This window comes from Drosophila ficusphila, unplaced genomic scaffold, assembly GCF_018152265.1.
Source record: "Drosophila ficusphila isolate 14025-0441.05 unplaced genomic scaffold, ASM1815226v1 contig_791, whole genome shotgun sequence".
Taxonomy (NCBI): domain Eukaryota; kingdom Metazoa; phylum Arthropoda; class Insecta; order Diptera; family Drosophilidae; genus Drosophila; species Drosophila ficusphila.
The window spans coordinates 12,983,390-13,010,894 of NW_025064737.1; the positions used below are offsets into that span (position 1 = coordinate 12,983,390).

General features: G+C 45.0%; 7 protein-coding genes across 11 annotated transcripts in view; 4 read left to right on the plus strand and 3 right to left on the minus strand.

The window, feature by feature from the left end:
• The first annotated feature begins 68 nt into the window (after positions 1 to 68).
• Positions 69 to 1,676, plus strand: LOC108087197 (beclin-1-like protein). Of its 2 annotated transcripts, XM_017184458.1 has the most exons (3): positions 80 to 321; positions 376 to 1,423; positions 1,481 to 1,676. In XM_017184458.1, exons 1-3 carry the CDS (start codon positions 207 to 209, stop codon positions 1,584 to 1,586), a joined length of 1,269 nt encoding a protein of 422 aa, XP_017039947.1. In that variant the 5' UTR covers positions 80 to 206; the 3' UTR covers positions 1,587 to 1,676. The 2 variants fall into 2 exon arrangements, with proteins under 2 accessions (XP_043065218.1, XP_017039947.1); XM_043209283.1 differs by having other exon boundaries at positions 69 to 1,423.
• LOC108087200 (replication stress response regulator SDE2) lies at positions 1,671 to 2,648 on the minus strand. Its single transcript, XM_017184459.2, has 2 exons — positions 2,469 to 2,648; positions 1,671 to 2,405 (listed from the first exon to the last, which is right to left on the minus strand). The coding sequence occupies exons 1-2, from the start codon at positions 2,562 to 2,564 to the stop codon at positions 1,794 to 1,796; spliced, it is 708 nt and encodes a 235-aa protein (XP_017039948.1). The 5' UTR covers positions 2,565 to 2,648; the 3' UTR covers positions 1,671 to 1,793.
• A 195-nt stretch (positions 2,649 to 2,843) lies between these two features.
• Positions 2,844 to 7,936, plus strand: LOC108087196 (nucleolysin TIAR). Its single transcript, XM_017184457.2, is given in 6 exon segments — positions 2,844 to 2,939; positions 4,330 to 5,354; positions 5,630 to 5,962; positions 5,964 to 6,551; positions 6,702 to 6,795; positions 6,863 to 7,936. Coding segments are annotated over 5 exon segments (1,407 nt in total). The 5' UTR covers positions 2,844 to 2,939; positions 4,330 to 5,126; the 3' UTR covers positions 7,027 to 7,936.
• A 617-nt stretch (positions 7,937 to 8,553) lies between these two features.
• On the minus strand, positions 8,554 to 12,977 carry LOC108087195 (spastin). The gene is given in 7 exon segments (XM_017184455.2): positions 8,554 to 10,045; positions 10,109 to 10,361; positions 10,597 to 10,613; positions 10,616 to 10,762; positions 10,978 to 11,163; positions 11,316 to 11,486; positions 11,940 to 12,977. Coding segments are annotated over 7 exon segments (2,274 nt in total). The 5' UTR covers positions 12,694 to 12,977; the 3' UTR covers positions 8,554 to 9,299.
• A 366-nt stretch (positions 12,978 to 13,343) lies between these two features.
• Positions 13,344 to 16,899, plus strand: LOC108087137 (mitochondrial Rho GTPase). Of its 3 annotated transcripts, none has more exons than XM_017184335.2 (4): positions 13,344 to 14,240; positions 14,373 to 15,577; positions 15,894 to 15,956; positions 16,195 to 16,899. In XM_017184335.2, exons 1-4 carry the CDS (start codon positions 13,620 to 13,622, stop codon positions 16,328 to 16,330), a joined length of 2,025 nt encoding a protein of 674 aa, XP_017039824.1. In that variant the 5' UTR covers positions 13,344 to 13,619; the 3' UTR covers positions 16,331 to 16,899. The 3 variants fall into 3 exon arrangements, with proteins under 3 accessions (XP_017039824.1, XP_017039825.1, XP_017039826.1); XM_017184336.2 differs by having other exon boundaries at positions 15,894 to 15,932; XM_017184337.2 differs by lacking the exon at positions 15,894 to 15,956 and having other exon boundaries at positions 13,345 to 14,240.
• Positions 16,900 to 16,941: 42 nt separating this feature from the next.
• On the minus strand, positions 16,942 to 19,075 carry LOC108087133 (N6-adenosine-methyltransferase MT-A70-like protein). Its single transcript, XM_017184331.2, has 3 exons — positions 18,854 to 19,075; positions 18,496 to 18,789; positions 16,942 to 18,431 (listed from the first exon to the last, which is right to left on the minus strand). Exons 1-3 carry the CDS (start codon positions 18,990 to 18,992, stop codon positions 17,038 to 17,040), a joined length of 1,827 nt encoding a protein of 608 aa, XP_017039820.1. The 5' UTR covers positions 18,993 to 19,075; the 3' UTR covers positions 16,942 to 17,037.
• Positions 19,076 to 19,480: 405 nt separating this feature from the next.
• Positions 19,481 to 27,505, plus strand: part of LOC108087130 (phosphofurin acidic cluster sorting protein 2) — a 36,826-nt gene continuing 28,801 nt past the window's right edge. Inside the window, exons 1-2 of one of the 2 annotated variants that reach the window (XM_017184328.2) lie at positions 19,483 to 19,595; positions 20,231 to 20,787. In XM_017184328.2, the coding sequence (XP_017039817.1) occupies positions 20,507 to 20,787 (281 nt within the window). In that variant the 5' untranslated portion in view covers positions 19,483 to 19,595; positions 20,231 to 20,506. Of the gene's footprint in view, positions 20,788 to 27,505 lie in introns of both variants that reach the window. The other variant, XM_017184329.2, reaches the window with a different exon arrangement.

The window sequence follows — 27,505 nt, forward strand, 5'->3', positions numbered from 1 at the left end:
CTATTTTTAATCTTTTGTTTTTTTTTCAAAATTAATAGAACATATTTCAATTCTCTTCCATTAACTGCGCCATTAACGAGACTTATTTTAAACGGTGTGGCAACTGTGGCAGCAGCTGCAAACAGCTGATCAATTATTTGTGTTTCCTCACTCAGTGGAAAATTTAGTTGTATGCACAAAACGCTGGAAAACAAAGAGCAGCGACAATGAGCGAGGCGGAAAAACAGGCGGTGTCCTTCGCCTGCCAGCGCTGCCTACAGCCCATCGTCCTGGACGAGCAGCTGGAGAAGATCAGCGTGCACGCGATGGCGGAGTTATCGCGTATGGAATGGTACAAACAATACGAAAACCCCTCTAATGATTCACCTTTTGCAGTGCCCATCTACAGGGATGACGGAAATAATTTGGACCCCCAGGATGCCAGTAGTTTCGACCACTTTGTGCCGCCCTATAGGCTCACGGACTCCATCAATGGCACGGGGTTCATGCTGGTTTCCGATGGTCGGGACAACAAAAAGATGAGTGCTGCCTTTAAGCTAAAAGCCGAGCTATTCGACTGCCTGTCCTCCAACTCGGAAATTGACCATCCCCTGTGTGAAGAGTGCGCTGATTCCATGCTGGAGATCATGGATCGGGAGCTACGGATCGCCGAGGACGAGTGGGATGTGTACAAGAAGTATCTGAACGAGCTAGAGAAGCAGCGTGAAGCTCCTAATGTGGACGCATTAGACAAGGAGCTGGACGAATTGAAGCGCAGTGAGCAGCAGCTTTTGTCAGAGTTGGCACAGCTCAAGGAAGAGGAACAATCTCTAAACGCGGCCATTGCCCAGGAGGAAGTGGAGCGGGAGGAACTGCATGAGCAGGAGGAGAGCTACTGGCGGGAGTACACCAAACACCGTCGCGAACTTATGCTCACCGAGGATGACAAGCGTAGTTTGGAGAGCCAGATAGCTTACTCCCGCCAACAGCTGGACAAACTGCGCGACACCAACATTTTCAACATTACCTTTCACATCTGGCATGCCGGGCATTTTGGAACCATTAATAACTTTAGGTTGGGCAGGCTGCCTTCCGTATCCGTTGACTGGTCGGAGATCAACGCCGCGTGGGGACAGACCGTGCTCCTACTGTCCGCATTGGCCCGCAAGATTGGCCTAACCTTCGAGCGGTATCGAGTAGTGCCCTTTGGCAATCACTCTTACGTGGAGGTGCTTGGCGAAAATCGCGAGCTGCCGCTCTACGGTAGCGGCGGGTTTAAGTTCTTCTGGGACACCAAATTCGATGCTGCCATGGTGGCCTTCCTGGACTGCCTTACCCAGTTCCAAAAGGAGGTGGAGAAGCGCGATACTGAGTTCCTGCTGCCCTACAAAATGGAGAAGGGCAAGATCATTGATCCCTCCACCGGCAATTCCTATTCTATCAAGTGGGTTTTAAACTTTTATTGATTTTATTTAAATATTAATAATTAATTTCTTCGCAGGATCCAGTTTAACTCCGAGGAGCAGTGGACCAAGGCTTTGAAGTTCATGCTGACAAATCTGAAATGGGGATTGGCCTGGGTGTCCTCGCAGTTTGTCTCGCCGTGATGTTCCCCTTGTCCATTTAAATGTTTATTTATACAACTACTTATTAATCCAGTTAGCGCTTAGTATTAAATCGAGAACTTTCAAATTTTATAGGTTGCCAAGTCAGTTTATTCGGTGTTTTAGGTTTATTGTAAGATGCAAGAACTTATGATTTAAACACGAAATGGTAAGAAAGCCTTAACACTACTCATTCCTTAATCTGTTTTCCTAGTTTTTGAGGGCCTTCCTCTGGGTTTTCTGCTCCTCCTCGCTGTCGTCTGAGTCTGAATCAGATCCGGAGATGTCATCACCTATCCAAAGAGTGCCCTTTTTCTTTTTCTTAGCCTTAGTTTTTTCTTCGGCGGGGGACTTCCGTTTGGTGCCACTGGTGGAGGCTTCTTGACTGGCTTGAGCCTGCTTTTCCTTTATCTCCTCCACCTGCTTGAGTCCCTCCTCAAAGGCGTCGTTTACCTTCTCGGTGAGATTAGCCCTGGCCTCCTCGTACTGGTCATCCTTGAAGTCGTGCTTGGGGACGGCCAGCAGTTTCTCAATCTTTCGCTTCTTCCGCTCCTCGGCCTCACGTTCCCGCTCGCCCTGTTTGTCCAGCCAGGCACGTACCCGCTTCTCCTCATTGATGTCCCTCAAACGACGACCACTTAAATCACGACAAGCTTCGCGGTTGGTAGTCTTCTCGATTTGGGCTCCAATGGCTCGCAGCATGGAACCGAACCCTCCTTTGCCGCCCAGCTGGCGAACGACGCAGTGGACATCTCCATGATGAAGTTCTCCAATAAAACGTTTGCCATTGCTTACTAGATAATAATCCTGACGTTTCAAGTTCTGGAACAAAAAACACCACATTAGGCAAATTTATGAAATTAACCCAATAATTATTGTACTTACTGTGTTCTCCTCAATCTGACTGCATAGCTCGTCATAATTATTGTGACTTGCACAAGTAATAAAATGTTTATTGTTTATAAAAATATTTACGACCATATCTACGTTCTCCCTTTTCGATAACGATTGATTTTACTATTCCGCTTTGTTCTGCATCTGCTGCCGCGACGCGTGTGTTAGAAAGAGAAAGCGGCGATGCCATCGTTATCGATGGCCCTAGGGTTGCCCGCTGATCAATAATTAACGTAAAGTTCGCAAAAAAGGCTTATTAAGAATTGATTCAACTTAATAATCTATTAAGCCACGTTTTATAATTCTTAGGTAATTAATTTTCGAAGCAGATCAAAACAAATCAAAAGTTTTTGTTTTATTTCACAGCTTGCCGCCATTGCGTTTTCGTTCCCCACCGAGTTGGCAGCCCTGGCTCTCGCACACAAAAATCTCATTAATTAGTTCGCATTTTAGACGACGAAGGTAAAATTTTAGCGACGCGTTTAACGTAAATTTGCACCCCTTTAAAATAGCGAAACCAATGCAAATTTAATAGAAACCGGTAGCGACTAAACTCAGACGTTGAGTGAAGTGTACGAATAGAGTGCTAAGCAATTAAAATGCGGTAAATTTACAACCGCAGCCACGTCACAGAGAGCGTTATTAACAAAAAAAAAAAAAAAAGAGAGTGCGGATTTGGATTTTGGCAGCCAAATCCGAACAATGGGTATTAAAATATTGCACTATCGCGCGGCGATAAATGTTAAACGCAGTTTTCGGCAGCGGTGATGGGGGCGGGGGCGTGGCGGTTAAGAGGGGCGGGGGAGCGGCATTAAAAAGATGGCAGCACAAAAGGCGAACAAGATACATACATACATATAGCGGCAAGCCGAAAGGCAAATGAAAAGTCCCGCATTCGAAACGCATTGGTATTGGTATATTGGCATTAGTTTAAATACACTCAATAACCAAAACCGAAGAAAAAATGAAAAAGAAAAGTGGCGACTCATGTGAACAAAACGCAAACAAAAAGACCAGCGCAAGACGCCTCTGCGTGGATGTGTGTGTGCTTGTGAGTGTGTGCGAAAAGAGACGAAGAAAATAAGCAGCAAAAGAGCAACAAAAACCACCCCGCCATTCCCTTTTCGCCACCTCTTCTTCTGTTCTGTGACTTTGACTGACATTTTCTAGCGCCGCGTTGCCGCCGCCGCAAAAATAATCAAAATCAAGTTTAGTGCTATGCAAATTCAAAATTTTGATTTCACATTGAATAAAGAACGAGAGTCTAATGCAACCGTGTGTGCGATTGTGTATGTGCCCGCCGGTTTCGCAAATTTCCCTCCTCTTCCTCTTCTTTCTCCCTATTTTCTTTCTCCTCATTTTGTTATCGACGGTCATTCATCTTCTAGTCGATTTTCGTTTTTCCTTTCGCCCTCTTTTCACGCTGCGTCGGTGTGTGCTGTGCGTGAGTGTCCCAAAAAGAATTCGGCTAAGAAGCAGGGAATGTGGAATGCAGAAATTATTAATTATAAACTAAATCATTTTGCCAGGCCCGCAAATTCGTTGCGAATGAATGGCTATTGTCAATTGTTTGCCATTTGCTTTGTTATAAAATCACCCTCTCTCTCTTAGTGTCTCTCTCTGCGTTTGTGTGTGAGGGAGCGTGCATCTGTGTGTGCGTGTCCCTGCACTGCTTTGCCGCCTTCTTTGTTCCCCTCAATCGAAAGGGGGAGGGGCGGGGTAGTCGATTTATATCCATATCATTTGCCTGGCTAAAGCCAACCGATCATGTGCTATTAGACCTTGTCCCAGTGCTTCAGCTTTTGGCCCAAAAACTAACCTAGATTCTTTACTTTTTCTCTTTCTTTTGCAGCAGCAGCGATTCCAGGGGTCAGCTTCGAAACCCAAAAACAACACTTGACCTGCGAACTTTCACACTGTTCAACATAGCCAACTAATTTTTGTACGTGAACAAGAAGCCGCAACCAAGTATTCATGTAAACATTTATACAATCCTGTATATTGGAACGGACAAATATTTATAATTTAAAAGCAAAGCAAGCAAGATAATCGAAGGACCGTGCCCCCGAAGGAACCCCGAGTCCCAGGAATCCAAACCCCAGGACCCCCGGAAGCGGTGTCACTCGATTATACATAGTGCGACAAATCATATATATTCCAAAACACTCCATTAGCGTTTAGTTAGGACAGATATATTTATACATATAGATGTTTAACGAAATTTTCAATTAGGCGCCAGATTAGGAACGAAGCAAAGCAATAAACGACGAACCTCAACGTTAGGCAGATAGATCTACCTACCTAGATGCAGCAAATATAGTTTATATAATTCATATACCAGCCAAGTCGAGAGTGAGTCGATAAAAGTAGTAGTAGAATATTTAATATATTCAAATTTCTAGCCGAGTTCTCTGTTATCAGCTAGCACCTTTTAGATTGCCGCAAAGACACCTGTTTAATTAGCAGATATTTAGATTTTGTACGTAGCTAGGAACATCAGCAAATTTTTTGATATTGACCCTTCCGATTGATGCGGCCAGTTGAATTTGCAATTCCAGTCCGAGTGTAGAGTTTGTCGTTGTAGTCTAGAGTAGATTCTAATCCCAAAACCGATCGAAACCACAGTCCAAGGACATTCACACATTCGCCATGGACGAGTCACAGCCGAAAACCCTGTATGTGGGCAACCTGGACAGCTCCGTCTCTGAGGATCTGCTTATCGCCCTCTTCAGCACCATGGGCCCCGTTAAAAGCTGCAAAATCATCCGCGAGCCGGGCAACGATCCGTACGCCTTCATCGAATATTCCAACTACCAGGCAGCCACCACAGCCCTGACCGCCATGAACAAACGACTTTTCCTCGACAAGGAGATCAAGGTGAGTTTACTAAAAGTCTTTTTGAAAAACGAAATTGTGTCTCCACAAATCATGACTATTTATTAATCAGAAATCAAGTATTCAATATTCGAAAATATTGTGTTTTATAATTATAACAAGTTCTAAAATGCATCAACCACAAATTCTATTTTAGATTGTAACATTTGTTTTCTTCTGTCTTGCATATTTCGCCCGCCTTAGAACCTCATAAGTTATTTATAATTAGGCAGACATAAAATTGATTAGCACCTATTAACGAATTCTGTTTTTTGCAGGTCAATTGGGCCACCAGTCCCGGCAATCAGCCCAAGACAGACATCAGCTCGCACCACCACATATTCGTGGGCGACCTCAGCCCCGAAATCGAAACGGAGACGCTGCGCGAGGCTTTCGCCCCTTTCGGTGAGATCTCCAACTGTCGGATCGTGCGTGACCCGCACACCATGAAGTCGAAGGGTTACGCCTTCGTATCGTTCGTAAAGAAAGCAGAGGCAGAGAACGCCATACTGGCGATGAACGGTCAGTGGATTGGCTCGCGGTCGATACGCACCAACTGGTCCACGCGTAAGCTGCCGCCACCACGCGAGCCGTCGAAGGGCGGTGGCCAGGGGAGGCGGAATGGGCGGTGGACCGGGAGGAAATGGATCCGGCGTAAAGGGCAGCCAACGGCACACCTTCGAGGAGGTGTACAACCAGTCTAGCCCCACCAACACCACCGTCTACTGCGGCGGCTTCCCGCCGAACGTCATCAGTGACGATCTGATGCACAAGCACTTCGTCCAGTTCGGTCCCATCCAGGATGTGCGGGTCTTCAAGGACAAGGGCTTTTCGTTTATCAAGTTCGTCACTAAAGAGGCGGCCGCCCGGGCCATCGAGCACACGCACAACAGCGAGGTTCACGGCAATCTGGTCAAGTGCTTCTGGGGCAAGGAGAACGGCGGCGACAATTCGGCCAATAACATCAATGCCGCAGCCGCTGCGGCAGCAGCCTCCGCCAATGTAGCCGCTGTGGCAGCAGCAAATGCGGCGGTGGCCGCCGGAGCGGGAATGCCCGGTCAAATGATGACACAGCAACAGATTGCCGCCGCCACTGGAGCGGCGATACCCGGCCAAATGATGACGCCCCAGCAGATTGCCGCCGCCACAGCGCAGTATCCGTACGCTTATCAGCAAATGGGATACTGGTATCCCCCAGCGGTGAGTTGTGGGCAACTTTGGGTTACAAATAGAACTAGCTTATTAAAATCTACATATATCAATATATTTGCGGATATCCAATCATTTACATATTTTTTCTTAAAACGCATCGACTGAACTTGCCACTAACTAGATATCCTTGTCTTTTAGGCTTATCCCACAACCCAAATGCAAACGCAGTACATGCAGCAGGGCTACTACCCCTACGCCTATACAACCAGTGCTCAGCAAGCGGGAGGTGTTCGTAAGTAGACCATTCTTGCCATTGAATTCTCCGAACCATAGTTAAAAAGGTTATTTACCACTTGCAGCTGCCGGATACCGCATGGTGCCGCCGAACGTGGCATGGGGCGTGCCCGGAACTGTGGTGCCCGGTGTAACGGCCGCCGCAGCATCCGCGGCCGCAGCAGCGAACGGTTCACTTGCCCCCCAGATGATGTACAGTGCTGCGATGCCACAATACCAGACCCAATGAGCTGAGATGTGACGCCAGCTTCGACGCCGTCTGCAGCATCCGGGCAGTCGCCCCCAGCCGCAGCCACAACCACCACTGCTGTCCCAGCTGCCGCAATTGCAGCACTTGCAAGCGCATTACGCACGCTTAGGTTACGTACAATACCGAGTTGTTCCGGGCAAGGCGGAACCGCTTTTGGCCCTGCCGGCGATGACTAACGAAATTGGCGGTGGTGCGGCAGCAGGCAATTAGGAGAAGGCCAGACGCGCGAGCGTCCAGTTCGGAGTTGTGGCTACGGTTGCGGCCGATTGCGGTGGGCGGTTGCGGACTTGACGGGGCGGAGGGTCAACTCTTAAAACCCCTTCAAGTCATAGGTCGAGGCGGGGCGTGGAGCTCAACTTAAAGTGAACCACGCCGGCGACAACTGAAACAACATCAACTGAAAAGCTCCGGGCGATGGGCGGGTAGCTGTAACAATCTAATCCAATCTAAGTACGTGTTAAAATAATTTAAAGATTTGTAATTTAAGCAGAAATAGGCGTATAAACGAAACGGAAACAAAATAAACCGAATGAGAAATTAAAAACAAAAACTAAAAAAAAACAGAGAACGGAGAAGGCAGAACGCGCGACAGCAGCAAAGAAAACACAATCTAAACAACAAATCGTGACAAAGCAAATTGTAATTGTAACTATGTGGAACATGTGTCAACGAAAACTGAAGATGGAAAGGGAGGATGTCAGTAGGATGAGAAGAAAGCCACAAGCAAGCCGAATGCAAAAACAAGAGGAAAAACAAATTTAGCAACTAAGAGAATGTAAATTCGAGCATACATATTGTGTATTTCCAATGTGGAAAACGAAATGCGATATAAATATGTAAAATGTAAAATAAAGAAACAAAAAAATATATAAAAAAGTGAGAAAAACAATGATCAGTGCGTGTTTAATAACGATAGAAATGTTTCTTAGAGGGATAACGATTGGAGTAAGCTTTGAGTCTTCAAACATATAGTATGTATTAAAGTAAAGAGAATATATCTCGTATCTTTATTACGCAAGCCAAACTAAATATGACTATAAAGTTTGCAAGACAAACAATTGATCGCTTTTATATACGAAAATCCGAGCTAATTTTTTCCCTAATGGTTTAAATGCAAAAATAATTTTAAAGAATGTCTTTCATGAGTAAACCTGGCGATGCAGCACAAATGTTTAAGCACTACCAATGGTCTCCAATAGTACGAGTATAGCCCATTTTTACCATGAAACTATTGCCGATTAAGATGCATCTGATTTTTGTTGAAATCGATTTTATTTATCGTATTCTATAGATTTATTTTTATATATTTTTTATATGCTTGTAGTTTTGGATCTGTGTTTAGCTACTAGTCATCGAACTCAAATTCCGGGTGGGCGAGCTGCGTTGAAGCTGGTTCAAAGTACCGCGATAAGCGACGAGCGTGTGTTGATGTATCTGATAGATCTGATAACACCAGATCCATACGCAACTGCTAGGTACAACATTTTGGGAGCGTTACTAATAATATAGGTGATTCGGAGACAATTGTATTTATGGCCGTAGGTACATAGATTGAAACAAAGGAACTAAACTAGTCTAACGATACGGAGAGAGATAACTATTAAAACTTAATCCGATTCTGCGCTGGTAAATGTATAGTTTTTGTGGTTGTGTATAAGAATATCTCATCTTAGGACTAAGCTTACTTCTAGATTACATATAGCTTGTGGATGGGCACTCAATGTACAACAAAAATATGCTCTATTGGTTCAAGGATACAATGGAAGTAGTTGTGAACTTCATGGGCCGCCTGTCCAACGAAACAATAAACACCACTACATGGAATGTTCCAAAAACTTAGGACTAGTTTACAAGCAATGTGCCCTCGGAATAAACATAGTAAACGATAATAGGGCGGAACTTCTATTCTAGCAACTCCATTGGATAGTACAGATATTCTTAGAAATACACTAGGTTAAATGAGTATAACGATAATGGAGCCGCATGACGGATGAAAGTTAAATCTAAGTTTAAAACACAGAGAAATCGCATGAGAACAAATGATATTGAATAGTTCACTGGTTAATACAGATCTAACAATGTTTTGTGAAACGATAAGTCTACTGATTGAATAGAACCTTAGTAAAAGAGGAGAACCATGGGTCACATGATCAAAACTAGTGCAACGGCAAAGGTTACGTTCTGACACTCACATCACAGCTGTTCCACACACTGTCGTGATGGAGACGGGCAGGCTTGCTGGCAAGGGCAGATTAGATAGTGATGTCGCCGTAGTCCTGCGACCACTTCTCGTACGAGTTGAGGCTCTGCGGCGCCACCGAGCGACGGATGCGCTTCAACGAACTGTGGAAGTCCTGCTCCGTGATTGCACGCATCGCACTGATGTCCAGACACTTCACTTGCTCCACATTCAACTCTCGGATGGGTTCTAGAGCGGCATCCTTGGCCAGGGCGGTTAGGTCGGAGCCCGAATAGCCATCGGTGATCTTGGCCAGGCGACGCAGTGCCTCCGTATCCAGCGGACTGCCCTGTTTTTGCAGCAATCGATTAAGGAGCAGCTCGCGGGTCTGCTCGTCGGGCAGTGAGACGTAAACGCGCTTCGTGAACCGTCGCAGGGCAGCCTCATCCAATTCCTGTGGCCGGTTGGTGGCGGCCAGCACCACGATTCTATCCCCGTCCGGATTACCCGGCAGTCCATCAAACTCCACCAGGAACTCGGTCTTCAGGCGGCGTGATGCCTCGTGCTCATTGCTGCTGCGCTCCGAGAGTAGCGAGTCCACTTCGTCGATGAAGATAATTGAGGGCTGCATATGACGGGCCACGGCAAAGAGAGCCCGTACTAGTTTTTCGCCATCGCCCACATACTTGCTGGTCAACGAGGCAGCCGAGATGTTCAGAAAGGTGGCACTGCACTCGGTGGCCACGGCACGAGCGAGCAATGTTTTGCCGTTTCCGGGAGGTCCAAACAGCAGTAGTCCCTTGGCCGGGGCACGAAGTCCTGAAGAAGAAAAGAAGAATTGTAATAAAATAATTTCAAGGGACTTTGTAATAAAAAACTTACCTGTAAAGAGCTCCGGTCGAACGGAGGGTAGAATGACCATCTCCTGCAGAGCCTGTTTGGCCACTTCCTGGCCGGCAATGTCTGTCCACTCCACCTTGGCTCCACCCTCGACTATCTCATCGAGTATGAGCTGCACAAGCTTCTGCTCCACGCCTTTCACACTGACCACCGGAGTGCTGGCGCCACTGCCACTGGGTCCGTTGTTGTTTATGGGAGTTCGCGAGCGCTGCGGGGGCGTATTACGACCAGAGGACTAATAAATATAAAAGCGAATATTGAAACAATTGTTAAAAGAGCAAATATAATACGCTAAGAAATTCAGCTGAACAATTTTAGTCTTATGATTTATGAATTCAGCCTAATTATAAGAACTAATTTTTAGACCAAATTGTTGTAAGCTTAGCAGATCTTTTGATAACATTTCACTGCGTTGCAAACTTTCCAAATTTATAACCAGATACATTTTGTTTACATATCCAAGTACTCACAAACTGGCGCCGAACGGCGGAGGCGTTGCAGCCGTCTTGGCTGGCTGCCTTTGGACTGCGCCTACGGATGTTTTGGAGCCAAGGTTGCGCGGCAGCGTTTGGGACTTGTTGGCCACGGCCAAATTGCCGGGTCGCTTGGTTCCCACGGTTAGTTTTCGTCCAGATGCTGTCAATGAGAGAATGTATGTGAGATTTGAGGTGAATACACAGAAGTTGCTATTCTTTCTAAGCTACAATTTGGTTTAACGAAATTATAAATCGTAACAAAATAAAGTGCCAAGTGAGAGGTGATAGGGATTGACTGATTGATCTGCTTTTGGTCGCTGTGGCTCTGCCGGGTGAGGATCTTGTTGGGTGCGCTTTAGCTGGTGAGGAACTTACCCGTGGGCTGCGCACTGGTGGTGGGTTTGGGCCCGTAGCCACTGCTGCGAACTTTAAGCCTCATGGGTTCGCTGGTCATACCCGCTAGCATGGGCTCCCTGGACTTCGGGGGCTTGCTTGGAGCCTGCTCCTTTTGTTTCTCCTTCAAGGAGAGCCGCTGCATTCGCAAATCCTCCTCGCGCAGCGCTGCGCGTTGGATGAACACGATAATGTGGACAAAACCAGGGTGGTCAACAAAAAAGCAGGGAAACGTGCCAAATGAAATAAACAAAAAATGAGGTAAACAAAAACTACATAAATATGTTTTCGGGGCGGATGGAATATGGACAGCCACTTACCCAGAAAATGGAGACGGTCCCGGGCCATCGAGAGGTTCGTCTGCATCTTGTCATGCAGCCGCTGAGCCCGATCCCACACGTCGCCACGTCCACTCCAGCAATCGACAGCTATGCCATCCTCCAGCTCTTTGATGCCCTTGCGGTAGAGCTCAATCGCCAGTTCTTTGTGACCTGAAAAAACCGGAAATTTAATAGTTTATTATGACTATGAGATACTCTATGCCGTAACCTTAATGTATTTCTAACAAATTCCTAAGATCCAGGTATAAGCTCCAGATGGATATAATTACTACTTTTATCATATTCCATAAAATAAACCCAATTCAAGTTACGGGGGTTAAGGTAAAGTTCCCTGTCAACTATGACGTGCATAAATATACCCTTCGGCACTATAAAAACCCAATAAAAAAGCAAAGGATTTGAAGGACTGCCAGTCAATCAAGGCGGCCAACTCGTCCAATCCCTCCTCCGCCCGACATGTGGGGCATCTTTTGTGCGCGCGTTTTGGCTTATTGATTCTCACACTCGACAGACAACAAAAGCGGCCAGCGGGCGATGACTCATTGAGCATCGAGTACTCAAAGTCAAGCAACTGGAGCTTCCACCCCCGTCGACGCCACTTACCTTCGTTTTCCTCGTCAATTTTGAGCGCCTTGGAGATGTACTCGAAGGCGCGGCGATGGTGGTGCTTCTGCTTGGCCAGCAGGGGATCCCCGGGACCAGGTGAGTAGGCACCTCCCGGACGATTGGCGGCCATTTCAAGTGGTTGGATTGCTCTATAACGCTGAGGCTGATTGGGCAACAGCTGCTCTTGGCCAGCAGCCTCACTGTTTAGTTCCAAAGGATTATTTGACTGCTGCTGCTCCTTGGAGGAGTTCTGCACAACGATCTCAATATTACAATCGCGTCGATGCGGGCGGTAAATCACTTTTGTGCTCGCTCCGTAGAGGTAGCGAAAAATACAAAACAGCTGATAAATCAGCGAGCGCAAAACGTTGAAGAGAAAGATAATGGGAAACGAGACGACGTAGAGGTTCTGCTTGTGCACCGAGGAGGAGGAGTAGCCGTATGGATGATGGTGACCGCTGCGCGGAGAGCACGACGTGGGCGTCAGGTCATCTGTGGTGGTGGTGTCGTCGTCGCCGTCTGGTGAACTGCCCGGACTACGGCGATTCGATGAGGCGGAGACTCCGGCGGATGAGGCGCCCGCAACAACGGCGGCAACGTTTGAGGCGCTGGACGAGCGGTACGTGGACTGGCGACCACCGCCGATTCCGCCACCGCCCGATGATCCTGCTCCGCCGCTGGACTTTATTGGCGACTTGGTACTGCTACTGCTGGCGCTGGAGGAGGACGACTGGTTTTTGGTGCGTACCATCGATATCGATTCCGCGCTGTCTGCGCGTCCAGCACTCCGGCCCCTCGCTCTCCTTGCCCTCGCCCCGCAGAAGTTGCACGGGGAAGTTATCCTTTCGTCTCAAATTGGTTACTGGCCGTGGCACGCGTAGGTTTCGTTGGCCGAACAATAAACAAACAAGTAACTAATTGTTGTTCGAGCAAGTACTCATTTTGCTGATATTCGAGAGTACTGATTTTTCTCCGCACTTTTGCAACTCTCCGACGTTAAAATCTGAAGCTAAGCTCTGGAGTCCCAGCCAGTGCTGCCAAACTATCGATTACCTATTCCAGGGGATTTCAGTTATGTAGCCAGGAAAATAGCTAAATTCAAAGTTTATACTAAAACGAGAAATAACGGACTTAATTGCGATCTAATTTCTAGACTTCATGAAGATGGGGAATATATAATCGGATGGTTGATTTAAAACATACATTTTAACACATTTTCCAATAAAAGTTTACTATTTTTTTCATTTACATTTACTCAGGAAAGAACTGCATATGTGCTCCAAGGCCAGATGCCAACAAAGTTGAGGTACTTTACAGGGATATTTGTTTCGTTTCAAAATTAAGTTCTGAAGAAAATTTAAGTCACCAAAGCCGGCGTTGTTTGAATCAGACTGTTTAAAATAAATTTGTTTAAACTCGACCGCCGGTGATTATTTTCAAAATAATTCGCTATTTTTTGGCGGTGGCCTACGCGTGGCAGCCCTGGCGCTGTGCTGCGATAGCGATACATCGATAACGCAACCTTGATACACTAACTGCCATCCCAACTCACTCTTGGTTGTTTTTTTTTGCGTTTTTGCATAACAAAATCTTGGAAATTCGCCCAAAACGCAGGCGATTGCGGAAACGGAGTTCAGGAGACCAGGAGAGGCACATCCCACCTTCAGAACAGACGAAATGGGACAGTACACGGCGTCGCAGCGCAAGAATGTGAGGATCCTGCTCGTGGGCGACGCCGGGGTGGGTAAGACTTCGCTGATTCTGTCGCTGGTCAGCGAGGAGTACCCGGAGGAGGTGCCTCCACGGGCCGAGGAGATCACCATTCCGGCGAACGTCACACCAGAGCAAGTGCCTACGAGCATCGTTGACTTCTCGGCAGTGGAGCAGACGGAGGACGCCTTGGCCGCCGAGATCAACAAGGCGCACGTGGTCTGCATAGTGTATGCCGTGGACGATGACGACTCCCTGGACCGGATCACTTCCCATTGGCTGCCGCTCATCCGCACCAAGTGCAATCCCTCGCTGGACGGCGAAGGAGATGCCGAAGCGGAGGCGGAGGGCGGTGACGCCCAGCGGGAACCCGTGCGGAAACCCATCGTTTTGGTCGGCAACAAGATCGACCTGATTGAGTATTCCACAATGGATAGCGTGCTAGCCATCATGGAGGACTATCCCGAGGTCGAAAGCTGCGTGGAATGCTCGGCCAAAACGCTCCATAATATCTCTGAGATGTTCTACTACGCCCAGAAGGCAGTGCTGCACCCGACTTCACCGTTGTACGTGATGGAAGAGCAGGAGGTAAGTGGTCCGAGCTGCACCGTGTTGATTCATACTTCGGATTATAATCTTTCTATAAATAAAAGCCATACTATCTAATGATAACCGATCTACAAATAGAACTTGCCATAAATAACAACCGCTTTTTTTTAGCTTACATCCGCCTGCAAGAAGTCGCTGGTGCGAATCTTTAAAATCTGCGACATTGACGGGGATAATCTACTGAACGATTACGAGCTGAATTTGTTTCAAAGGAGATGCTTCAACACACCTCTTCAGCCTCAGATTTTGGACGAGGTGAAAGCCGTGATACAGAAGAACGTACCCGATGGCATCTACAACGATGCGGTCACCCTGAAAGGCTTCCTCTTTCTGCACTGCCTGTTCATCCAGCGGGGAAGGAATGAGACCACCTGGGCGGTGCTGCGTCGTTTTGGCTACAATGACCAATTGGAGATGTGCCAGGAGTATCTGCGACCACCCCTGAAAATACCACCTGGTAGTAGCACAGAACTTTCGCATCGGGGACAGCAGTTCCTCATTGCAGTGTTCGAGCGTTACGATCGCGATGGAGACGGAGCCTTGTCGCCCGAGGAGCACAAGATGTTGTTCAGCACATGTCCCTCTGCACCGTGGTCTTATTCCACGGACATTCGCAAATCCTGCCCGATTAACGAGACTACTGGTTGGGTGACCCTGCATGGCTGGCTTTGTCGCTGGACACTAATGACTCTAATCGATGTGGTCAAGACCATGGAGTATTTGGCCTACCTTGGCTTTAATGTTCATGAAAACGACAGCCAGTTGGCCGCAATACACGTGACGCGAGAGCGTCGCATCGATTTGGCCAAGCGCCAAAGCAGTCGGTCCGTGTACAAGTGTCATGTGATTGGGCCCAAGGGATCGGGAAAAACGGGAATGTGTCGCGGCTTTCTGGTGGAGGACATGCATAAGCTAATCGGCAAGGAGTTCAAGACGAATGTGGTCCATTGCATCAACTCTGTGCAGGTGTATGGCCAGGAAAAGCATCTTATCCTGCGCGACATCGATGTAAGACATGCCCTTGATCCCCTCCAGCCGCAGGAAGTGAACTGCGATGTGGCCTGTCTGGTCTTTGACTCATCCAATCCCCGCTCCTTCGAGTACGTGGCCCGTATCTATATCAAGTATTATGCGGAGAGCAAGATCCCGGTCATGATAGTTGGCACCAAGAGCGACATGGATGAGCGCCGTCAGGACTACTTAATGCAGCCGGCAGAGTTCTGCGAGAAGTACAAGCTTCTGCCCCCGCACCTCTTCAGTCTAAAGACCAACAAGAAAGAACTGTATACCAAGCTGGCCACCATGGCAGCTTTTCCGTGAGTAATCCTTTTGGCTTATCGGGTGTGCTAATCCAGCTGGAAACAGCAATGTGAGCTCTATCCCGGTTTCATTTGTAAACTACTTAACCTGGTTCAAAGCAGTGAAGTATTTTTCCTGAAGTTTACGAACCCCTAAAAGTACTTCACCACTTTGCAGTACATTTAGATTGCATCTAACACACGGGTCATATCTTGGATTAATGGTTACTTATCTTCTTATCTTCTCTTCTCCCCTTTTTTGTGTGATGGTTGGTGTCTGTTTTTTCTGTGTTGTTTGATGTTTGTGCACGTCGATGGCTTCGCGGATTTGCAGACGCTTCCAGGCCGCCTGGATACTGTTCTACAAGCACAGGTTGGTACAGCTGTGGGAATCGGCGTAAGTGTTACCATTTAAACTGAACTCGTTACTAATGTCAGCCTTCTATCTGTTGTTATTCCATTTGCCACGGTGCCCGTATTACTTCCATGAGGCGCACAAATCCCCAACCATATCCGCTTGATTAACGTGGTGTGCGGTAGCATCCTGTAGACTCTAGCTTTACCCTTAAGAAACCTTTTAAAAACTTTCCGCTGTTGCTTTCGATCTAATCAGTACCTTTCTCTCCCACACGCAGCCACTTGCGGCAGTTTGGCTTGATGACGGAGGATCCAAAGCTGTGGTGGAAGGCGGGACTGGGCGTGGCCGCAGCTACCATGCTGGGATTCATTGTGCTTAAAACTATCAGCGCTGCCGGAGCACATTCCCGCTAAAGGAATATACTGGATTTTGGGGAGGGACTTAAAAACACAGATGTTTACCACAGACAAGTTAATGTTTAACAAATTCATGTAACTTATTTATTACTTCTTTGCTTGCTACTGTAAATCCAAATTTATTGTTACGAAAGCCAAAGCAAACAATGAAAGGGGCACACGCCGATGTTCTCATTCCTGACATGTAAATACACGCGCCAAGTACACTAGCAGGAATTTGGCATAAGCAGAGGCCAGTGGACAATGAATAGCGGCAGGCCAGTCGAGCACATTGTGTACGTTGCATTTCAATTCGTTTATAACGCTAACTTAAACCATGTACTCTCTGATAAGTCAAATAAGTTATTGTTACCATCATAATCGTGTAACTAAACAACCGATATCGTGCATAGCTGATAGTGATATGTACACGTACTGGGTTCTATATAAACCATATATACTACACCTAGAAAACCGCCCGATTGGGTGATATCGCACTTTTGTAAATACGCGCAAAGCCCCTAGTATGAGCAATAAATCTATCTATATATGTGGATTTACATATAGCGAACTTTAAAGAAATAAAATATCCCTGTGTTTCCTTTTCCATTAATCACCTTTTTTAGTTTGTAAAAAGCTTTAATAATAATTTATTTTATAGTCGAGTCTGTAGAGGACTCTTGCTTGTCGAGGCCTCAATTCACACAGAAAATACTTTTTCATTTCTACTTTTGTATTCCGTTGATGGACGCAGCATTCGCAGCAGCTGGTGACATGCAGTTGCCATCTGGATAGCGTTTCTGGAACTGTGTAATGAGCTCTGGATCCACCAGCCGGATGCCATCCAGCTGGTTCCCCAGTGTTATCCAGTTGGGCTGGATATTGTGCGGCCGTCCGAAGAGTTCAATTTTGCGTGTGCCCGGACTAAGGCGTTCGATGATGCCGTAGATCTCATCCGGCTTGTGCGAGGTGGCCCGCACCTCTGCCACAATCACGTCGCAGTCGAGACCGCGGTTAAGGTTGGTGGGATTGCCCTTCATGCCCACTAGGCAGTGCTCCTTGCCGTGATTCAGCCAGTGACCGGTGCGACCTGTACGAATTATCCGCTGCAGCTGGTTGGTCTTCACCCAGATGAGTTCATCCACGCGTTCATAGCCCCATAGCTTGAGGCAATCGCGACCAAGTTCCATGGCTCGACCTGTGACCCACAGAAAGATCAGGCCATCGTCCTGAAGAGCTGGAACTCCCAAAGCTCTCATCTCATCGTCCGACATTGTGCCGTAGGGCAGTTCCATGTGGATATCCCAGGGAGGATCGGCCATTACCACCGCAAATTTTCCCAGTACCGTCATATCCAAGAAACGCAGATCGCATTGAATCCACTGGGGGGGATAAAGGGTGCAACTGGAGTCCACACTGCGCTTGAGGCTCAGCTTGGTCTTCACGTCCGTCGGTTTGTTGGTATTGATGTGGGGTAGTGTGTCCACTTCGTAATGCACGTATTTGCAGGTGGCCATGTGGAAGCATGTGTTTAGGAAGCTGCAATCTCCTAGCGACTCATCCGTGTGTGCTTGAATGATTTTCTTGAAGTGTAGCTTGGTGCATTTGTCTGTTGTCTCGCTGCCGCAGGTGTCGCTACCATCGGTGGACTCTTGGGACTCGGCTTCGCAGTTGTTAAGGCCTTCAGCGATGATTTCTCCATCTTCGGCTACAGAGTCAACTGTCTTGGCGAGCTTTCCGCCGCTTTCGCTGGCTTCCACATCTGGTCGTAGTTCTTTTTCGTCTCTACGCTCTTGTTTCTTTTTGGCCGCCATTTCTGCGGTGGCTTGTTGGGCTTTGAGGCACTCAACCTTGGTGCCGTGGGAGCAGAACTCCATGACCTGCGCACCGCCGTGAGATTTGAATTTTTCTGCCACGGATCGCTCCTTCGCTGTTGGTTTGGTAAGCAGTTCTAGGATTTCCTCGCCCACTTGTTTGCTCTGCTTTTCACGTGTGGAAGGCATCGATAGCAGCATCATGATGTCGTCGGGGGCGTCCAAGCTGGTAGATTCCTTCCGAGCAGCACTGGTGTCTAGTTTTAGACTCTTTTCCTGCGGCTGCTCGCCATCATCAACCTCCACTATAACATAATAGGAAAAAAAATTAACTAACATTACTATTAAAACAGCTTTTGAGGTACTCACACTTCCGTTTGGCCTCCTCCTCCTTCTGTTGACAAGTGTCATTGGTGTCTTCCAGGATCTCTTTCAGTTCCTTGGGCTGCACTGAGATTATTTCGCAACCAGCCTCTGTGCCTATGGTTACGTTACGGATTACTATGGCACCCTGGTTGGCCAGTTTCCCCAGTATGAAATTGACCATTTCGAGGCTGCTGCCAGCAATTTTTTCCACCACCTGAGTGGACACGATAGGCAAGGCCAAAGAGCAGGAACTGAGTACCAGTAGGACCTCTTTTTGAACCTCCAGATCAGCCTCAACTGGAAATAAATAAAAAAAATGGTTTTTATAGGGCTCCAACTTGTTGCCATTGCCGGCACCCACCGAGCTCCTTTTTGGGATTCGTTAGATCCTCCTGGATGTCAGACAGGATCTCAATGCGCTCCTTTTTGCGTTTCTCCAGCTTCTCGCGGAGAGTATTCCGCTTCGTCTTTAGCGACTTTATATCCCAAGCATCTGCCATTGTTTATAAATCGCCGGCAGCGGATAGTAAACAAAGTAAATTTTTTTCAAAGTATGGCTGGCAGTGTTACCGTGCTAGTGGCAACGGAAAATATACTAACCAAAAAAATAAATCAATGTATTTAAATAAAAAAAATTGTTTTCAATAAAAATTAAATGTAGCTCTAGGAAAAGAAAGTGGTGGATAAACATTAATTAGAATTATTTTAATCGGTTTAAACAAGCGCAAAAGTTGTAAACAACTCTCAATCACGAGCCCATCCCTATCATTTAGACCGCCTGTATATAACAGTGTTGTATAAAAATTGTAAATTATAAAGATGACATATTTTAGGCTTTGGAATTATTCTTTTTATCAATATTTTAAAAAATGTTTCCAATTTTTAAAGATTAAATAGCAATTACCATAAATTTTCCGGTTATTGGCCTATTAGTATATGTTTTTGCTAATCCGTCCAGTTGGTATTTTTAAGGGCTCTTTCTTCGGCCACACTACTCCGCTCCCCATTGCACCAAGCGGAAGCTGCGCCGTCGCTGCTCCGCAACAATTTACCCATCAAAACGTGCCCAAAGTCATAAATAATTGATGAAAACCGCTTAAAACGTAAATAGTAATCAAACCGAATCTTTATGTGAATAAATCAAGAAAAAGCCGCGCGCGAGTGCCAAAGAAAGAGAGAGTGCCGCCTTGCTCGCGCTCCCCGAAATTCGTGGCGTTTTCTTTTTGTTTATGCGCGCAAGAGAGAGCAAAGCATAAAGTGCGCACACCCATACTCGCGCGAGAGGGGGATTTGCAAAAATCGTAGTACAAGTGTGTGTGCGCATAGCATTTGCACATATTGTTATTGTTGGGGCTAGAGACAGAGAGAGAGAGGAGCAACTAAAAGAGAGAGAAAGAGAGCTGAACTGTGGCCAGATTTATAAAGCGACATTCGCACTTTTACTCTGGAGCATGACGGTTCTTTCGCGGCACTTTCGACGCGATTTAAGGCTGCAGCCAAGGCAGCAGCAGCTTCCGAGTCCGCTCCGAACCCAAATCCGAATCTAAATCCGAATCAGTATCCCTTGCAGCCGTCTAATCCGCAACAGATTCGCAGAGCGTGTATACGTACATATTGATTCAGTGCGAGTGCAGTTGCAGCGCGCCCCCTTCGTTAGAAAACTCCCTGAACCGAACGGCAGCAACCGCCCCCCTCGTTTTTCACTGTGTATACTACAGCTTTTCGCTTCTTTTTTAAGGCGGCGGCACGCCCTTTCCCAACGTGCGTACGTGTTCGTGTATGTGTATATGTATTGGCGCGCTAACCCATATAAAGAAAATAAAATAAAGAATCGTAGAAATCTGAAAACTTTGAAAATATTGAATTGTGAAAACTATCAGAAAATTATGTGCCTGCCCGAGAAATATTCCCCAGTGGACATAGAAATAATGTGCAACAATAGCACATAAACAGCAGTCCATAAAAACACCTCGCGAACACGAATATAAATTCGGAAACCAGCACAGAAAACAACATGAAGATGGTCGATAAGTCATCCAAGTTGGTGGATAAATTTGCCGTTATCAGCGGCACCGGCGGAACCGGTGGAGGAGGACCGCTTAACATGCAAAGTGGCATTGGAGGCGGTAGCTCCGGTGGAGGAGGAATCTCCGGATCCGGCGGAATGTCGACCACGGCGGGATTGTCTGGCGGAGGTGGAATGACCGGCGGAGGAGCCAATGGCCAGAAACCCGTGCCCATGAAGCTCTTTGCCGCCTGGGAAGTGGACCGAACGCCTCCCAATTGCATCCCAAGGTGAGTGATATACAATGTTCACATATTGCGACGAAGAGACAGTAAAAACAAAGCAGCCCCTTGCCAATCTGCTTCGTTTTGTTTGCTATTTATAGTGTTAAACAAAAAAACAAACACAAAAACGCCAATTGCGGCAATACTCATACAAGACTGGTAACTGTTATTTAACTAGTCGACGGAATAACAAACTTTTACTTAAAAGCCTTCAAACTGAAAACCAGCTGCTAAGTTCAAATGAAAATTGTGACCGTGGTCCTAAGTAGATAGATAAATAGGTTTTGGTTTTATAACACCTAGAACATAATAAGAAAATATAAACATTGTTATTTTAAATATATATTGTAAAATGTCAATGGAATATTAAATAAAATCATAGGGGATACAGTTATTGGCTGAATGTACTTCTTAACCTTTTAATAGATAATACAAATCAGCAGATTGTTTACAGCTTTATTGTTGATTTTTTGCCAATTTGTTTTCGTGCTGGGTTTCCGTTCGATTGGTTTTTGTTTTGTTCCTATTTTTAGTTAACAAAAGCAACAACGCAAAGCAAGCGCGCTAACTGTTATTTAAAAGGCTTTTGTTGTTGCCGCTGGCAAAGCTGACTTTTATTTGTTTGCCTCTGCCCAAGAAATCGAAAAAGTTTAAAGTGCAGTATGGAAAATGTTGACTTCGGCGCTCAAGAATTCATCGATTTTATGGTTTTACGAACTTGACCTTTTTAAATGTCCAAATCAGCTTTTGATTGCGAAATATTTGAAAGCTCAGCATGAACCATATAAAATTTATAATCTGAAATTCCTAGAGCAAATAGATTGCAAAGAGGGACACAAACAAACTCAAAAATTAAGCCATAATAACTCTGACCGCAACCAAATCACAACCTAACCCAACATTATATTAGAGATAAGAAAATTTTTAAACTACAACAAGGGTTATACATAGAACAGAGTATTTCATTTGAAACTTTTTATTTCAGAATAAAACTTAAGATTAAGAACGTTCATCTAAACAAACGCGTTAAATGTTAAAACAACACTTGTCAGTTGTTCTATTTATTTTTTTAATTTTTTACATTGCGATAAAAATCTACTATTACTTCAAATATTTATCAACTCTGGCTGAATTCAGGTAGAAATATGATAAACCTCACCAATACTAAATCATATATTATAGAAATTTGTGTATATTAGCTTTTATCTTTGGATGGCGATCTGCAAATAAAACCGGTTTGTTTTGTGGGTTTGTTTTTGCTTGCTTTATTTCATTCCACACGTCTTGTGCCATGCTTTTGTTCCAGTGACCCCGAAATGAGTAATGCCTCATCTTTGGTTGCTATTCTTTGACGTTCTTCTGGCCTGGCTGATAAGAATTAGCGGCTTATTTGCATGCGGATGATTCAGGCTCTGTCCAATTTGGCTGAGATGTTGACTCTGGACAAAGATTAATCTATAATTGGGACAGACACCCCACTGCGTCGCAGAAATTAGAAATTAGGCATGGCAAGGCGCACTTTTTGGCCGTTTTTAATCGCTTTTGTGTATTTTAAGAGCTCTCAAGGCGATAAGCTGGCCAAGTAGAAGGGCAAAAAGGCATTAAAATCTAAATAGTCAAAAGCCTTGGTAACGCCCACTTCCGAAGAAAGTTTAAGCAAATAAACAGTGAAAAATATTGTGAGAACATTACCTATATTTAACTAATAATAACTATTTTAATTATCGAAACCATAGTGCGTAATTCGTTTAATATAAAAGTAAAGACATACAAATTATTAAAGGGAAAAGATCTGAAAATACATTTTGAACGAAAATACTATTTACATATATGTATTTATAAAGATTGGTCTTGTTTTTTGCTGTGTAAAAGGACCAGCAGCGCTTGAAAAGTATTTACTAAATATTTGATGGCCAAGGCCAAATGGTCTCCTCTCGCCTTCTTTTAGCTCCTCACACTTATTTTGGCGGCTCATTTTTGTTTGCTGAAAGGTCATAAACCGCTGCTGCCGCCTGTGTTTTATCTTTGGGATACATTTTGAGTTTGGGTTCGAGTTTTTCGTCTTTCGTCTTTGTTTTGCTTTGTTTGTTTATAATTATGCGCCCGCTTGGCTGGCTTATAATTAGAAACTGAAGCTAAGCAAGCAAATTGGGAATTTTTCAGTCACCAACTTTTGAACTCCTCGACCGAAAAGAAGGAGGCGAAACTTTCACCACGGCCTAAAAACCAGTAAAGAGTGAATTTTCCCCTCGGCTAATTAAAAATGTCATTTTGGTTAATTGCAGCTAAAAGTAAATATAATTTATAGTTATGCCAGCACCATGTGTCGTCACATTTCCTATTTCCTTGTTTCCCTCTCGCTGGGCAAATAGTATCTCTATGTTGATTTTATCTACGGCTGAATGCGGCACGTAGAGCATATCCCAGACTTTGATTAGGGCTCACACGCGGCATTAGCGCAAGTTTTCCTTGCGGTCGCCAGTCGTACGTGACCCGTCTGATCTGGCGCATTTTGCCTGACCCGGCGCTGATTCATCCGACTCTACTTGACCCATCAGAGCAATCAAATTCAAATCAAATCAGAAGAAAAAAAAGAGGGTAATACTCAGACAAAGTCAGGGTCTGAAATGCATTCAAGTTCGAGGCGTAGCAAATTATCCTTGGCAAAGTTGGCCGTGTATCTCGTTTTAATTTGCCTGATTTGTCTGAGGGTTGCGGAAAGTTGGCTGTCATCACAAAACTGCTTCGCTGCTCATTTATTCTTATGGAAGATACGAGTAAATGAAACTTTTTCCATTCTGATTAACAATACGGGAGTGGGAGGTGAACACCATTATTCCTATCTTCTGCTTTACCAAGCAATTAATTTAATGTATTCTTTCAAGAGGTTTCTGCTTCAGCTTTAAGTAAGGATTTCTTTCACATGTGAGTTAAAGATAACAATTTACAACCCATAAAAAAATTATCAGAGATCTCTTTCCATATTATAATTTTCCATATCGTTGTTTGAGTTACTTTGTCGACACCCTTCAATATTTGGGGTGCCTTTATCAGCAGAAGGACACTTTCTCGAATATCCATCGTTTTTTTTTTTTTAAAACATTTTTTGAACTCTTGGTTGGCTTATCGCAAGAGAAAACAAATCATAAAGTTGAGTGACACTAATCCTCCTCCTTTCACCTGCCAACTAGCTTATCTACGATTTTATTTCGCTTGCGCAGTTGTTAATTTTTATTGCTTACCTAAAAATTGAATTGCATTTTCAGACATTTACAAATAATTTATTTGGCTGCGGTCAGCGTACGCAATAAAAGTGCACTTGGGATAGGTTCGGTTTGAAATTGTTGTTTGTGTTGCTCGTGTTGGTTGTTGTTTGCGGTTCACTTCGTTTTATTTTTACAGCAGGAAATTTCATGTTTTTTTCATGTTCCCAAGGAAGTGGAACACGTCCACCGATGGATTGATCGATGATACGTTTCCATTATGCGACTCTCTTTCTTTTCCTAGTTTTTTTTTTTTTTTTTTTTTGCTTAGGTCTGATGGTATTTTAAGTGTCGAGCTCTTTATTTATAAATAAACGTGAAATGCCTTGTGGTATTTCGATTTTTGATAAACATTCTGCAATGCTTTTCCTCATCGCTTTTGTGTAATTTATAAACTGCGCCAATGTTTTTACTAGAATTTAATTTGAAGCCAACCAAAATAGCCAAAGAGATGCGGCAAAAATTGTCTGTGACATATTTCCCAGATCCAATTTGTATCTGTGCCTGCCGATCGTGCCAGCTGCTAAAGATGAGGGGGATGCGGGTGCCTTGTATCTGTATCTGTATCTATAAGTAGAATTTATAGCGCGACAAGCGACAGCAGTTGGCTGAGTTTTTGTTTTTTTCACCGTAGCGCGTGTTGCCCACGAAAAGTTAGCCTTGAACTTTTTTTTTCATCTGCTCTGGCGTTCTTTTATTTTTGCACGTACCCAAACAATATCTAGAGCATCATCACGGCATCACATGTATCTCTCCGCATACATTTGTATCTCATGATGTACCTGCATCTGCATCTACATTAGTGTCTGTGTCTTGACAAATTGAATTCCTTTCCGTTGGCTATTCTACTGCATTCAGTGGCAATATTTTTTATCTTTATTGTTTCTGCCGAAATGTTATGTCAAGTGAATTTTCCGTTCTTTGCTTGAAGGGGATTTAAATATTCAGCTAGTGGATATCCTATAGATAAAGATTTGGAATTTGGCAAAAAATAAATGAAATGCTCACAAATAAATCGGTTTTTATTGATTCGAACGGAAAATTGTTTATAATTTCCTTTAGCTACGATTTATGTTTCCTTCATAAACTGGTTATATATGTATTTTTTATATTTCTTTCATATCATTCTAGCAACTTGAAGATGTTAGTGTTGACCTTTGTCGTATATACCCACCTTTTTTTAAAGGGTATACCAATTTATGTTGATAGCTTTTCAAATCGATTCTGGGTGCACTTTTAATGGGATTTACTTTATTCTGCTGCTTGTGCCGCTGCTGCTGTTGCTGCTATTTTCCGCTCTTCCAAAGCCATCTGTGCATCATCGAGATTACCGGCGACGAGTCAGCAGCTGTGCTTTTGGCCATGACCGATGATTCAGGTATTCAGACATTCAGGTGTGGGGCACGCGGGAGGTGTAGGTGTGTCATTGTGGGAGTTTATTGCCTTGTAGGCGGGGGAAAAACCTAAGCAATCAGTTCGCCTCTATAATAATAAAAAAAAACGGTATACAAGAGAAAAATAGAGAAAGATTGGGGAAGGAAAGTGGTCAGGCACTCGAGCTTTTTAACTGTTTGGCTGCGGCCAGACCGAAATTGAAACGAAAACCTAAACCGAAACCCAAACCAATCGATTTCCTGTTGCGTTTGCCGCGCTCTGACCCAAATTCCTGCTAACGAATTTCCCGCTCGGGTGATGGAGAGCCCCCTTCAGAGACCAGAAGCCGAGCCTCGACCTAAATTCTCTAGTGCAACTGGAATGGGGGGAGCTGCGAGATGCCCTCCCCTGCATTTGGTGGCATCGCCTCTAAGCGCATTAGCCGCGATCCCATCGAGCCAAGTCGACTTGAGTTGATTCGAGTTGAGCTGGTGGCGTGTTAATGCCCACAGCTGGTAAATCTCCTGGTCATTAGGGTCTTTCGGGGGCAGAAGGGAGGGGAGGTGGGAGGGTCAATGGAAAAGTGCAGTAGAAAGTCAATTAAATTCAATGTGTGGCAGCATCGGTAGCCAAGCTATGAGAATGTCCGGCGGGGATTAAGCACCTCGCATCCAATCATTGTGGTTAGTTTCTCTTAACAGGATCTATGAGCCCATTGAAATTCAATTTATATGCAAATTTAACTAAATTCGAATGGACTAAAAGTGTCTCTAAAAGCAAACCCCTAGTAAAGAACTTTAACTAGACCGTAGCAAATATTATATTATTCTTCTGCCACCATACATATGTAAATATATATATATATATTAATCTGCACTATATTGCATTTAAAGAACTAGAACCCAGGAGTCATCAATCAATGTATTTTATATCCAACCTTAATCAGTAGGAAGCCCGAACCCAAACAAAGCAAAATTCATTTCCGCGACAACAATGAGACTGTCGGTTGTTTTTGCTGTTGTGGCTCCTGTCCCGTCCAGCTTTTTCCGAACGTTGACTCATCTAGTGTTGGGCGAACTGCTTCTGCCTGCACTGGATTTTCCCCCACATTTTCCTCGCCCCCCTTCGTTTTGTTTGCACTCGCTTCTCCAAGGCGAAGGCGAAGGCGATGGTGCCGGCGTGGAAATGTGAAAACGTGGAGTACCACGACATTGTCCAGGCATGTCAACGTCAAGTTTGTTGACTCGCCGGGCAACCTGCAACCCAAGTGGAGTTGCAACAACTACAAAAACTACAAGAGCAACATTGCAAACAGCGGCAACACGAACGGGAGCAACAACAACAACAACAACAACAACAACAACAACGGCAGCAACTGCAATAACAGACGCAAACAACGACCAAGTTGGCGAAAACTTCCGCTCCCCCAAGTTCCAAGTTCCATGTGTTGGCCAAAAGCAGACAGGCCAAACGAGCTACGGATGTCAGCTGCATAAATCGTTCGCCTTAAGCCCCCCGGCACCTGCTCCCCGTTTTCGAGGCTTCGATCTGCCTTTGAAAATGGTACAGAAGAAATTCTTGAAGAAAGTTCCTTATTGGGAATACACCAAGCATAGTTTTATTCTATTCATTTTCTAAGTAATTCAACTAAATAAGAAATATTTGTTAAAATGTTTCCTAAGCTCGAATCAAAAAAAAAATTCAATAAGGGTTGGTATATTAGATTTCCGATCCTAAGAAATTTTTCCGCACTTGCATTCTTTATTCTGGTTTCAGTTTGTAAAAGGTATTGTAAATAGTTTTCTTCTGTACGAATGGAAGGTTGGAATCAGTGAAGTTCTACTGTATACACCATTGCCCAGCTGTAGATATTAGTGCCTCCCATCGAAAGCTGTTCATAAAAGTGCAATTTATTAGCATACAAAGTACGTCGTCTAGAAAAGCAGAAAGGAAAATAAGCCAGAACAAGGCGTTGGCGGGGCAGGTTTTGGCCACTGAGAGAGTGACGCGCTGAAAGTTGTTCAACCTGGAGTGGTTTCCCCTGCTGGCCATGAAGTGGTCAAATGGTTAGGGAGATTTGTGTGCAC

Coding starts and splice junctions, on each gene's coding strand:
- LOC108087137 (XM_017184335.2), top strand. CDS start 13,620: ATGGGACAGTACACGGCGTCGCAGCGCAAGAATGTGAGGATCCTGCTC. Junction 14,241..14,372: donor ACGTGATGGAAGAGCAGGAG/GTAAGTGGTCCG, acceptor GCTTTTTTTTAG/CTTACATCCGCCTGCAAGAA. Junction 15,578..15,893: donor GCCACCATGGCAGCTTTTCC/GTGAGTAATCCT, acceptor GCGGATTTGCAG/ACGCTTCCAGGCCGCCTGGA.
- LOC108087200 (XM_017184459.2), bottom strand. CDS start 2,564: ATGGTCGTAAATATTTTTATAAACAATAAACATTTTATTACTTGTGCA. Junction 2,406..2,468: donor GTCAGATTGAGGAGAACACA/GTAAGTACAATA, acceptor TTTTTGTTCCAG/AACTTGAAACGTCAGGATTA.
- LOC108087197 (XM_043209283.1), top strand. CDS start 207: ATGAGCGAGGCGGAAAAACAGGCGGTGTCCTTCGCCTGCCAGCGCTGC. Junction 1,424..1,480: donor GGCAATTCCTATTCTATCAA/GTGGGTTTTAAA, acceptor ATTTCTTCGCAG/GATCCAGTTTAACTCCGAGG.
- LOC108087133 (XM_017184331.2), bottom strand. CDS start 18,992: ATGGCAGATGCTTGGGATATAAAGTCGCTAAAGACGAAGCGGAATACT. Junction 18,790..18,853: donor GAATCCCAAAAAGGAGCTCG/GTGGGTGCCGGC, acceptor ATTTATTTCCAG/TTGAGGCTGATCTGGAGGTT. Junction 18,432..18,495: donor GGAGGAGGCCAAACGGAAGT/GTGAGTACCTCA, acceptor ATTATGTTATAG/TGGAGGTTGATGATGGCGAG.